The 14,038-nt window shown below is 34.0% G+C and overlaps 1 protein-coding gene across 3 annotated transcripts in view; it reads right to left on the bottom strand.

The window, feature by feature from the left end:
• LOC134710344 (TNF receptor-associated factor 3-like) overlaps positions 1–14,038 on the bottom strand; it is a 67,952-nt gene that overhangs the window by 28,785 nt on the left and 25,129 nt on the right. For all 3 annotated transcript variants that reach the window (XM_063570686.1, XM_063570688.1, XM_063570687.1), the window contains 2 exons: positions 10,577–10,667; positions 1,617–1,908 (listed from right to left, as the gene is read on the bottom strand). In XM_063570686.1, coding sequence (XP_063426756.1) covers positions 1,617–1,883 — 267 coding nt within the window. In that variant the 5' untranslated portion in view covers positions 1,884–1,908; positions 10,577–10,667. The remainder of the gene's footprint in view (positions 1–1,616; positions 1,909–10,576; positions 10,668–14,038) is intronic.

The raw sequence follows: 14,038 nt of genomic DNA, 5'->3' as shown, positions 1-14,038 counted from the left end.
CATATTCAAATACGGCGATTAGTTATACTATAAATACTAAATTCTTTGGTTCTTCTTTAAATTCCATACTCATGGTACGAAACAAAACGTTTTTACCTTATTTCATGAATTTACCAATTTAGTCAAAACTATGCAAAGTATGTATGCCTTTTAAATTATTTTAGATTTTATTTTAAAAAAATTTTTTTTTATGTACACATACATGTACATACATTTGACATATATATGCTATGATACGAAAACATTACAAATGGCTAACATGTGGAAAATGTATTAAATATCTAGTATTTTGTTCAATTATCTTCAATCCACTAATTAGCAGTAAACAATTATTAACAGAGGTGATAAAACTGCCAAAGGCATTAGGTATTAAACTTAATCCTATTGTCAGTTAATAGACAACTTTTGAGTTTGATGCATTTCGGTCAAAAACTCTGGTTTTAGTGAACATCATTCATGTGTGTAGGTGCATCTCCACTTCTGTTTCAATGTTGAGCGAGTGGTTGGAAAATTATAATACTATATTGCACAATTTATTTGGCAAATTAAATTCCCATAATTGACAATCAGCACTGCTATCATTATGGAATTGTGATTAAGTACTTACAAAACAAAAATGATTGTCATTGATTTCTAGTTTATCCTGCACAATGACAATCACTAAGACGCTTGATGAACGTTTATAGCGCAGGGGTACAGGCGATCCCCTCTATCTGGTAAATGACGTCACAAAAGCGCGCCTGAATGACAAGTTTTTTCCAGTGACGGATGAACTCGAAAGACGTTTCAGATAAAATTGTAACCTGATTGGGTAACACTAATAGAAAGTGGTCTATTAGTGTTACCCAATAAGGTTACAATTTTACCTGAAACGCCAGAAGGCATGAAGGGAGTAGGTCGGAAAGGGCCAATTTTGGCCTCAAATTTCAGGATCATCTAGCGACATTTTTTGGACACTTTTTATACACTTAAGTGTTTATTTCAATTGATTCAAAGTTTTTAACTGATTGAGTCATAAAAAATGCTCTGATTAAAGCTTCAATATGCAAAAAAACATCACTTTTCAGATGGTTTTTGTCAAAATGAAAGTGGCCGCATCCGTGTTCATCCTCAACCTTTATATATGTTTTGTAGTATCACCAAATACAACTTACATTTCAATATTATGAATGAACACGAATGCGGCCACTTCCATTTAAAGACGGGAACCGTCTAAAAATTAACCAAAATGCTAAAATTTTGAAGATTTCAGTAATTAAGCATGACCTAATGATGCTAGAACGCGATATTTGAGAAGCATTTTACTTTCCAAAATATAGTTAAAAAATTACATTTTCACCATTTTCTAAAACTGCTATATTTTGAAGCCAAAAAGGGGTCTTACTGAACCTACTCCTTTGGTAAATGTATCTTTTGAAAAGGCAGAGGGGGCTATTGTTTTGCTTTGGAGGGCAGAAGGGCATGGGTAAGGGCACCAAGGGCAGGGTGCCATCCTATTTCAGGCAGGTGGGAACACTAATTACTAACAGTTAGTATTTTGATTTTATCATATTCTCTACTAAAATACTCATTGTGTCCTACTGTTTTCCTATATCAATTGCAATAAACAGAAATACCTCATCAGGTTTAAGTTGAACACAGACATCTTCTTTTCCAGGACAGTGTACAGGTTCTTTATTCTGGGGATCAAATAACAACTGAGTAACACAACCCTCACACATACGATGTCCGCAAAGTGTCATCACAGCATCTCTCATTACATTGTGACATATCAAACAACGATGCTTTGCTAGAAGTTTTACAAATTCAGGATCACCAAGAGGAGTTTGTAAGGATGCAGGAACATTGGATGTTAGAGATAGTAAATTCAAAGATCTATCCATACCGAGTTTGTTGCTATCCTATCACCTAAATAAAAAGATAGTTTAATTGAAAATCACTTCTAAATATACTTTTAAAATTTATTTCTACATGGAAAGTGATGATCTATGCTGTAAGCTTACATTAATAATCATCAAGCTGTGAACAGTAATGAAAAGATATATTTTACTTTTTCTGGTCCACTTTGCCTTTGATAAACATTCTTTTAACATATAAGGCCGGGAAACAAATGGTGTTCCAACATACATGTAAGTCAATTAGTTGCAAGGTTTCAGTGCAAAATATTGTTGACATGCATTTTGTGTCTGGACACATAGACACAATGATAAATTGCAAAATATTGAATATACATGTTGTAATTCAGTTTAAATGCATGATTTAACATAAATGACCAAATGACAAATGACATGATAAATAAAAATTCAATCAGATTCAATTTTCTTTATATAAATTGTACTGCAAATTTTTTTTTGCATTGTGTTTAGGCACCGGACACATCCATATAAAACACCAATGGCTATACTAAGATTTAATATTCAAATCATTCCTAGATAAAGGTGTGCAATATTCAAGATATAGAGGGAACATGTTTAACCCTGCCACAATTTTGTGCCTGTTCTAAGTAAGGAACCTCTGGCCTTTGTTAGTCTTGTATGATTTTTCATTTTAGATTCTCGTGTATAATTCAGCGTTAAGTATGACATCCATTATCACTGTACTAGTATACATATTTTTTAAGGAGCCAGCTGAAGGACGCCTACAGGTATTTTCCCTACATTGAAGACCCATTGTTGGTCTTCGGCTGTTGTCTGCATGCTCTATGGTCGGGTTGTTGTCGCTTTGACACATTCCCCATTTCCTTTCTCAATTTTAAGAATTGAAATCATAATGCCCCTCTACCATGTAGGTAGGGCATTAAATCATGACATTAAAAGAAATCTTAAAAGAGGATAATAACCATTTTTATCATCCTGATGTTCAAAATAAAACTTTTAGTTTTAGTAAATAATTATGAGATGAACTTGAGCGTCATGTCAAAATTACATAGACCAGATGCTCCACAGGGCGCAGCTTGATATGACCGCAGAGATTGAACCTTGAACAGCTTGATACAGCTCTGAATTGGATTGTGATTAAATAGTTGACACAGAATAGGTTTCCTACACAGAATGAATGTGGTCTAAGAACTTTAAAAAATTAAATTTGACATTTACCTATTATGGTTCAATATCCAAAATCTAAATATATTCAACATATCAAAGAACCCCAAGATTTAAAATTTAGATGAAATCAAACAAAGTTAAATTTTGGACCCTTTAGAACTCAATGTGGACAAATTTGATAAAAGGGCCCAAATATCAAAAATCTAAATACCGTACATGTTTAAATTCAGCATATCAAAGAACCCCATATATTTAATTTTTGTTGAAATCAAACAAAGTTTAATTTTGGACCACAAATTGGACCAACTTGAAAACTGGGCCCATAATCAAAAATCTAAGAACATGTGTAGATTCAGCATATCAAAGAACTCCAATAATTAAATCTTTGATAAAATCAAACAAAGTTCATGTTGGACCCTTTTGGCCCCTAATTCCTAAACTGTTATTACCAAAACTCCCTAAATCAATCCCAACCTTCCCTTAGTAGTTATAAACCTTGTGTTGATTTCTATTTACTTATACTTAAGTTATTATCCAGAAATCATCCATCTTCAGACGACGCTGACTACAACCTCGTGATACCAGTATTCTACAATCGATTGATTCCACATATTTTATTTTGTAGTATAATTATCTTGTCAACTGTACTCGATCATTTCAGTTAGTCGATTCAATCAATTGTAATATGTACCAAATTAACATACTTCATTCATGTCAGGATATATCAATTCAGACAACTGTGCTATTATTGTAATAAATTCTATTATTTTTTTCAAACCCTGCAAAATATTATCAACCGTATTCAATCGTTTAAAAACAATTGTGCAATAGTTGATCAATTAATCAACTCAGTCAACTCTATTTTTTTTTAAATTTTAAACATTGCACGATCGTATCGATCGTATTCAATCGTTAGGATTGTGCCACAGTTGAGCGATTTAATCAACTCAGTCAACTCTTTTTTCATATTTTAAACGTTGCACAATCATATCGATCGTATTCAATCATTTCTATTGTGCCACAGTTGATCAATATAATCAACTCAGTCAACTCTATTTGTTTTACATTTCAAAGGTTGCATGATTGTATCGATCGAATACAATCGTTACAATTGTGCCACAGTTGATCAATTTAATCAAATCAGTCAACCCTATTTTCATATTTTAAATGTGCACGATCGTATCGATTGTATTCAATCCTTACCATTGTGCAACAATTTAATCAACTCACTCAACTCTATTTTTATTAACGTTTTAAACGTTGCACGATCGTATTCAATAGAGACGATTGTGCAAGAGTTGATCAATAAAATCAACTCAGTCAACTCTATTTTTTTGCATCTTAAACGTTTCACAACCCTATCGATCGTATTCAATTGTAACGATTGTGCCACAGTTGAGTATTTTAATCAACTCAGTCAACTCTATTTTCATATTTTAAACGTTGCACTATTGTATCAATCGTATTCAATCGTTACAATTGTGCCACAGTTGATCAATTAAATCAACTCAGTCAACTCTATTTTTATTAACGTTTTGAACGTTGCACAATCGTATTCAATAGTGACGATTGTGCAAGAGTTGATCAATAAAATCAACTCAGTCAACTCTATTTTTTTGCATCTTAAACATTTCACAATCGTATCAATCGTATTCAATCGTTACAATTGTGCCACAGTTGATCATTTTTATCAACTCAGTCAACTCTATTTTCATATTTTTAACGTTGCACTATTGAATCAATCGTATTCAATCGTTATAATTGTGTCACAGTTGATCAATTTAATCAACTCATTCAACTCTTCATTATTATTATAAATTAAACACAAACGCATTAATTGTTTTCATACAATACAATTATGCCACGGTTGATAAATATGGTCAACTCAGACAACTCTGTATTTTAATAGATATTCTTATAACCTTTGTCAAATACAATACCATATGCATACGGCACTAGGCTGCGTATTGCCACAGCCTTAGGCACTATAAGGCATATTGACTTAGCCTACAGAGCTAGAAGGCATATAACCCTAGTGCCTATAAAATAGTCTACGGCACTAGATGGCATATTGACACAACGTACGGCATGTATTACAGTCTAACTGTCACCCTAACTCTGACCCTAAGATTTAGTCTGACACAATAACATAAGACTTCAGTTGCTAGGGGATAAATTGACAAATTCTACGGTGCTAGAAGGCATATCAACACAGTCTTCGATGCTAGATGGCTTATATTTAATACAGTGACTGAGTCTTACTATTACCCTAACTCTAACCCTTACCTAAGTATGACACAATAAAATAGTCTACACCCCTAAGTGGCATATTTACACAGCCTACAGCGCTAGAAGGCATATTTATTATAGTCTTACTTTAACCTATATCTTACACAATAGCATAGCCTACGGTGCCGCTCGGTGACATATAGACACAGCCTACGGCGCTAGAAGGCATATTTGATACAGTCTTACTTTTACTCTAACTTTAACCCTAACCTACTTCTGATCCATAGCCTACGGCGCTAGGAGGCACATTGACACAGCCTACGGCGCTAGTAGTCGTATGAATTACAATCTTACTGTCACCCTAACTCAAACCTGGGAAAAGTATACAGTAATATTTATGTTCCTGCTCCAACCCTAACCTTAATCTGCACAACAACATAGACTTCATTGCTAGGCAATAAATTGTCACAGCCTACAGCGCTAGAAGGCACATCAACACAGAGTACGGATGGCTGTATATTTTATACAGCTATAAAAAAGTTGTATAGGCGTAATTAAGCCAGCATATATTTACATACTACAGCACATGCAGGCACATTGAACTCTCTTTCCTCTAATATTCATTTGATAATAATTTTTGAAATAATTTTCATGTTGGTTTACTCATTTCAGTTTCTTCATTTTAATGTGCGATATACTACTGTCATGACTGTCATAAACTGGCTTCTACAATACACATTGTTGTCACATACATATTCTTCTCTCCTGAAACTGTTGCTATGAACCTTCTTCAAACTTGAATTATTATGTTAAAAATTTGTAAGGGTTCCACGGAACCCAGTGTCTTGCCTACTTTTGCTGTAAATTGCAGGTTCAAAAAAAATTGAGGGAAAAAATAAGAATATTCAGCTTGATACTATCTTTTGATTGTAAGAAGCTTCTGTCCAAGTTTGGTAAAAATCCAGGACAGTTTATGAATCTAATAAGTGTTTTAAAACCTTAAACTGCAGACTGGATGTAATGTTAACTGGAAGAAAAACTAAGTCCATTTATAAGTAAAATACAGATACACAGGTACAAAATATTAACAAAATTTCCTTCTAGATACTAGCTTTTGATCATAAACAAGCTTCTGGCCAAGTTTGGTTCAAATTAAAAATAGTATAAGAAAGTGATCAAATTTTTTTTAAATTTAACCACAGAGTGAATGTGTTGCTAGCATAAAATCTAAGTCCATTTAAAGTAGAATACAGAAAAATGGAATTATCGTTTTAAAAAATTTACTTCTGGATACTATCAAACAAACTTCTGTCCAAGTTTGGTACAAGCCAAGGATATTTTAAGAAAGTTATTAAAATTTTTAAAACTTTAACCACAGAGTGAATGTAATGTCTTCCCGCAGAAAAAGTAAGTCCATTTATAAGTAAAACAAGAGTGCACACACTGAAATGTCTCGCCTTCTTTACTAATCCTTGATACTATCTTGATAGACCTAAATATAAAGCTTTATTACAACTGTCACATAAACTCAACATTAACCAAGAAAAGGAAACATTGATCAATCAACCATGTAAATGAGGTCAAGGTCAGATGAACCATGCCAGGCAGACATGTACAGCTAACAATTTTTCAATACAACAAATATAGTTGACTTATTGCTTATAAATAAAGAAAAACAGTCAGACCAAAACACACAAACACTTAAAACTTAGCAATGGACCGTGAAAATGAGGTCAAAGTCAAATAAAACCAGCGTAACCGACATAAAGATCATAAAATATGTCCATACACCAAATATAGTTGACCTAATGCATAAAGTATTAGAAAAATAGACCAAAACTAAAGAACTTAAATTTGACCACTGAACCATAAAAAATGAGGTCAAGGTCAGATGACACCTGTCAGCTAGACATGTACACCTTACAATCATTCCATACACCAATTATAGTAGACCTATTGCATATAGTAAAAGAAAAACAGACCAAAACACAAAAACTTAACCATAACCACTGAACCATGAAAATGAGGTCATGGTCAGATGACACCTGTCAGCTAGACATGTCCACCTTACAATCATTCCATACACCAGTTATAGTAGACCTATTGCATATAGTATAAGAAAAACAGACCAAAACACAAAAACTTAACTATAACCACTGAACCATGAAAATGAGGTCAAGGTCAGATGACATATGCCAGTTGGACATGTACACCTTACAGTCCTTCCATACACCGAATATACTAGACCTGTTGCTTATAGTATCTGAGATATGGACTTGACCACAAAAACTTAACCTTGTTCACTGATCCATGAAATGAGGTCAAGGTCAAGTTAAAACTGTCTGACAGGCATGAGGACTTTGCAAGGTACGCACATACCAAATATAGTTATCCAATTACTTATAATAAGAGAGAATTTAACATTACAAAAAATCTTAACTTTTTTTTCAAGTAGTCACTGAACCATGAAAATGAGGTCAAGGAGATTGGACATGTGACTGACAGAAACTTTGTAACATGAGGCATCTGTATACAAAGTATGAAGCATCCAGGTCTTCTACCTTCTAAAATATAAAGCTTTTAAGAAGTGAGCAAACACCGCCGCCACCGTAGCCTGATCACTATCCCTGTGTCGAGCTTTCTGCAACAAAAGTTGCAGGCTCGACAATATGGAAAAAATGGAATTTTATTTTTACAAAATTTACCTCTTATGATCATAAACAAGCTTCTTTCCAAGTTTGGTAGAAATCCAGGATAGTTTAAGAAAGTTATCAAAATTTTAAAAACTTTAACCACAGAGTGAATGTAATGTTTTCCCGCAGAAAAACTAAGTCCATTTATAAGTAAAATACTGAAAAAATGGAATTTTATTTTCACAGAATTTATTTCTGGGTACTATCTTATGATCATAAACAAGCTTCTGTCCAAGTTTAGTAGAAATCCAGTACGGTTTAAGAAAGTTATCAAAATTTCAAAAACTTTAACCACAGAGTGAATATTTGTGGACGCTGCCGACGACGACGACGGAATGTAGGATCACTTAGTCTCGCTTTATTGACTAAAGTCGAAGGCTCAACAAAAATATTTTATCAGTGGTAAAAGTCTTTGAAACAGCAAATTCCTATGCTTCCACTTTTGTATATTTTTCAATTGTGTGTACATTTTATGTTCACTATCCTAAAATCTCCGTACCCAATTTGACATATGTTATTTTCATAGAGTTTATCTCCATCAGTGCTGAAGTGGGAAATACAGTAATACAACTTATTTTGTTTAATCTTTATCTTTATTAATAAAATTTATTAAGTAGATACCATTAACAAATTGAGTTGAATGATTCCATATATGAGGTCTAATTGCTATCCATCATATCGATCGTTACGATCAAGTCTTCCTAACTAGAGGCTCTCAAGGCCCTGTATCGCTCACCTGAAAAAAACCTGGGTTTTTGCATTCATATGAAAAAAAACCATAAAATTTGGCTACAAAGTAACAACACTTGGCCAGAATCTCATTAGGAAAGGAAAATTCATGCTATGCTTGGTTTCAATCCATTCAGTGGTTCTCTAGAAGAAGTAATTTGTATGCATTTCCCTAAGGGTCCTATGTTAAACTAAGTCCAACGCTGGCGGCCATCTTGGATGATGGATCGGCTACAAAAGTAACAACACTTGGTCAGCACCCCATAAGGAACATTCATGCTATGTTTGGTTTCATTCCATTCTGTGGTTCTCTAGAAGTCATTAGTATGCATTTCCCATAGGGTCCTATGTTTAACTAAGTCCCCTGCTGGCGGCCATCTTTGATGATGGATCAGCTACAAAGTAACAACACTTAGTCAGCACCCCATAAGGAACATTCACGCCATGTATGGTTTCATTCCATTCAGTTCTTCTCTAGAAGAAGTCATTGTATGCATTTACCATAGGGTCCTATGTTAAACTAAGTCCCCCACTGGCGGCCATCTTGGATAATAGATCAGCTACAAAAGTAACAATACTTGGTTATCACCTCATAAGGAACATTCATGCCATGTTTGGTTACATTCCATTTAGTGGTTCTCTAGAAGAAGTAATTTGTATGCATTTCCCATAAGGTCCTATGTTAAACCAAGTCCAACGCTGGCAGCAGCCATCTTGGATGATGGATCGGCTACAAAAGTAACAACACTTGGTCAGCACCCCATAAGGAACAGTCATGCTATGTTTGGTTTCATTCCATTCTGTGGTTCTCTAGAAGAAGTCATTTGTATGCATTTCCCATAGGGTCCTATGTTAAACTAAGTCCAACACTGGTGGCCATCTTGGATGATGGATCGGCTACAAAGTAACAACACTTGGTCAGCACCTCATAAGGAACATTCATGCCATGTTTGGTTTCATTCCATTTAGTGGTTCCCTAAAAGAAGTTCAAAATGTAAAATGTTAACGACGACGGACAACGGAAGCCAAGTGGTGAGAAAAGCTCACTTGGTCCTTTGGGCCAGGTGAGCTAAAAACACATTGTGTTGATTGATTCGACCTATGACGTTCAATCGTTATGGATCGTTTTGATCGTTACGATCGAGTCTTCATCAAAATACATTGAGTTAATTGATTAGACATTAGAAATTCAATCGTTATTGATCGTATCGATCGTTACGATGAGCCTTCATCAAAACACATTTGATTCGACATATGATGTTCAATCGTTATTGATCGTAACGATCGAGTCTTCGTCATAACACATATGCATTGAGATGATTGAATTGACAAACAATGTTCAATCATTATGGATCGTATCAATCTTTAAAGATTGGTTGAAGAGATCGATCGTTAATGTGTCTATTCAATTCATTCTTTTTAATTGAATTGAATTAAAACCCAAAAGAAAAATCAACTCTTGTCAAATCAATCGATTGTCGAATACTGTACCTTAATGTATATTTAAACAACAACAATTGTAATACAGGTTTGATCAGGCTGTTTCTGAAATGTCTTTTACTGATCTGTGTAAATGATTAAATCAAGTTAGATTGCACAATCAACTAAAGATTTTTTTATTTATTTTCACCATGAACAGCTACATATTACTTGAAGATATACTTCTTGTTATTTAATTTTCTTTAAACAGCAATTTACTATGAGAAAAAATTATTGACTCCAGCAAGGGTGTGATAATCAGAATTAAAGCAACTTTATCTTATATATTATTTTAATGAAACATTTTTTTATAGGTAGGTATAAAAGTATAAGCAAAAGCATACATATTAGCAACAGACAATAAAATTGATGGAAGTGTTACTACTAAAATAAGACATTTACCTTCTTTCATTTCCATCCAGATCCGTTCTATCGATATGCAGAAAGCATCCATCCCATTGAATCTCAGATTAATATAGAAGTCATTTTTAAACTGAAATAGTAAATGTAAAAAATAAAACAAACAAGCATTCTTTGGGTATTGCATGGCAATACATATTGCCTTTCTAGTTAAACATTAATTGTACCGAAACAAAATACTTGAACTTGTCATGGTGTAAACTGAATATAACAATTATCAAGCCAATATCTTCAAGAATGACAGAAAAAGTGTAGAAAACTAATTATTTGAGTGATTTCTTTTAAGTTCAAGCAGCCACACTCTGCACAAAATTATCAGACTATAGAGACAGACAGAGTATAAACCTTAATCCCCTTCCGACTTCCTCTGTAGAAGACTAAACCAAATAACCAAAAGCGTCAAGCAGATTGAACAAAAATAATGGAGTATTACCCCACTCCTATTTCAAATTGTTTGAAATCAAGAAGTGTCTGATAGATCCAAAATTGACACACTTTACAGCTCATTTATAACTGCTGATCAAATGTAAATGCATTCTGCTGAGGAGTTTCTGAGAGATGTCATTATGTGTGACATTTTTCTTAGTTCATTTAACAGTTTGAAAATTTCAAAGTTTCTGCAAATAGGAAGAAGTTATACCATATGTCCTGAAAAAATGCTCACACTAAACTGAACTAATGTCAGTCAAGCTGCTTATCAAATTTGAAGTAATTCTGTATAACAGTCATGATAGTTTTGAAGAAATGTTTGGCACAAATTTTTATAATTTATTCAACTCGTTGTGATGAAAAAATTTCAAGTTCATTCAGCAAATTAACAATCATGCGAACAAGAATTAGGTATCTGACAGCTCCATAAAGTACACACACTTTATAACTCATTACTGCAGGTGAAGTCATTCTGTTTGAGCATTAGATTCTGAAAACAAGAGGCTGTCACAACGACAGCAAACCGGATGTATTAGCATTTATTTGTGTCCTGGCAATATCACAAGAACCATTACTGATGATTGGTGAAAGTGAAAATTGTCAATATCAAATTTGACCTCTATTTTGTCATCAGTATCAACATATTAAAATTTGAAAAGCTTAGATTGAATGGTTTGTGAGTAAATGCAACAACGTGAATGGAAACACCATTTTATGATCTTTCAAGAACCATAACTCCTGAACGGTAAAAGTCAAAATCGTCATAATTGAACTTGACCTCTATTTTGTCATCAGTAACAACATATTAAAATTTGAAAAGCTTTGGTTGAATGGTTCATGAGAAAATGCACGGACATGACTGGAAACACCATTTTTCAATCTTTCAAGAACCATAACTCCTGAACGGTAAAAGTCAAAATTGTCATTATTGAACTTGACCTCCATTTTGTCACCAGTAACAACATATTAAAATTTGGGAAGCTTTGGTAGAACAGTTCATGCGTAAATGCACGGACATGACTGGAAACGCCATTTTTCAATCTTTCAAGAACCATAACTCCTGAACGGTAAAAGTCAAAATCGTCATTATTGAACTTGACCTCCATTTTGTCACCAGTAACAACATATTAAAATTTGGTAAGCTTTGGTAGAACTGTTCATGCGTTAATGCACGGACACGACTGATAACGCCATTTTTCAATCTTTCAAGAACCATAACTCCTGAACGGTAAAAGTCAAAATGGCCATTATTGAACTTGACCTTCATTTAGTTGTCAGTAACAACATATAAAAATTTTAAAAGGTTTGGTTGAACGGTTCTTGAGTTAATGCACGGACAACATTTGATTGCCGCCCGACCGACCGCCCTGCCGCCCGCCCTGCCGCCCGCCCTGCCGCCCGGCCTGCTGCCCGCCGAGCATCCCCAATTTAATAACAGACATTTTTGTCACAAAAATCCGGTTAAAAAGTGATAAAAATATAATATTCTATGTGTTGGACTAACAGATGGACAAAACTATAAAGGACCACCCAGACCAACTAGATGCCCTAAAGAGCCTGTGTCGCTCACCTTGGTCTATGTAGATATAGGAAGATGTGGTGTGAGTGCCAATGAGACAACTCTCCATCCAAATAACAATTAAAAAAGTAAACCATTATAGGTTAAAGCACGGCCTTCAACACGGAGCCTTGTCTCACACCGAACAACAAGCTATAAAGGGCCCCAAAATTACTAGTGTAAAAAACAATAAAACGGGAAAACCAACGGTCTAATCTATATAAACAAAACAAGAAACAAGAAACACATATATATTACATAAACAAACAACAACTACTGTACATCAGATTCCTGACTTAGGACAGGTATATTAAACAAAGGAAGCAGATGAATTCATGACAAAATTGTGTTTTGGTAATGGTGATGTGTTTGTACATCTTACTTTACTAAACAGTCTTGCTGCTTACAAGTATCTCTATCTAACTGAACTTGGCCCAGTAGTTTCAGTGGAAAATGATAACAAAAATTTACAAATTTTATGAAAATTGTTAAAAATTGACTCTAAAGGACAATAACTCCTTAGGGGGTCAATTGACCATTTCGGTCATATCGACTTATTTGTCAATCTTACTTCGCTGAACATTATTGCTGTTTAAAGATTATCTCTATCTATAATAAGATTCAAGATAATAACCAGAAACAGCAAAATTTCCTTAAAATTACAATTCAGGGGCAGCAACCCAACAACTGATTGTCGACTTATCTGAAAATTTCAGGGCAGATAAATCTTCACCTGATAAACAGTTTAACTTAGTCAGATTTGCTCTAAATGCTTTGATTTTTGAGTTATAAGCCAAAATCTACATTTTACCCCTATGTTCTATTTTTTGCCATGGCGGCCATCTTGGTTGGTTGGCCAGGTCATCAGACACAATTTTTAAACTAGATACCCTAATAATGATTATGGCCATGTTTGGTTAAATTTGACCATGCAGTTTCAGAGGAGAAGATTTTTGTCAAAGTTAACACCGACGGACGTCGGACGATGACAGACGCCAAGTGATGGGAAAAGCTCACCTGGCCCGAAGCTAAAAAGGTGATTACGATATAGTGATGTCCCCATTTTTAGAGTTAGGTATGGTAAAAGTTTATAACTTCAATTTACCAAGTATGTTTTCACAGTGAATGATTCTTTTTAGTGAACTTAGTTGAAAATACTTCTGGGATACATATTATTATATTTGTCTAATATGTTTATTATAAAATTTGTAAAGTCCATTTATAAATAAAATATGGATGAACAGGTACAAAACTTCAAAAAAAATTCCTTCCAGATAAGACATTTGTAGCTTTTGATCATCAACAAGCTTCTGTCCAAGTTTGGTACTAATCCAAAATACATGTAGCATATATATAAGAAAGTTATTGAAATTTTAAAAACTTTAAACTCAGAGTAAATGTTTTGTTTACCATGTTTACTGGCTGAAAAAAAAATCTCACATCACACCTGCAGAATC

Source organism: Mytilus trossulus, chromosome 3 (assembly GCF_036588685.1).
Source record: "Mytilus trossulus isolate FHL-02 chromosome 3, PNRI_Mtr1.1.1.hap1, whole genome shotgun sequence".
NCBI classification, from domain to species: domain Eukaryota; kingdom Metazoa; phylum Mollusca; class Bivalvia; order Mytilida; family Mytilidae; genus Mytilus; species Mytilus trossulus.
The sequence above is the reverse complement of the archived record's forward strand: the minus strand, read 5'-3'. Positions and strand labels throughout refer to the sequence as shown.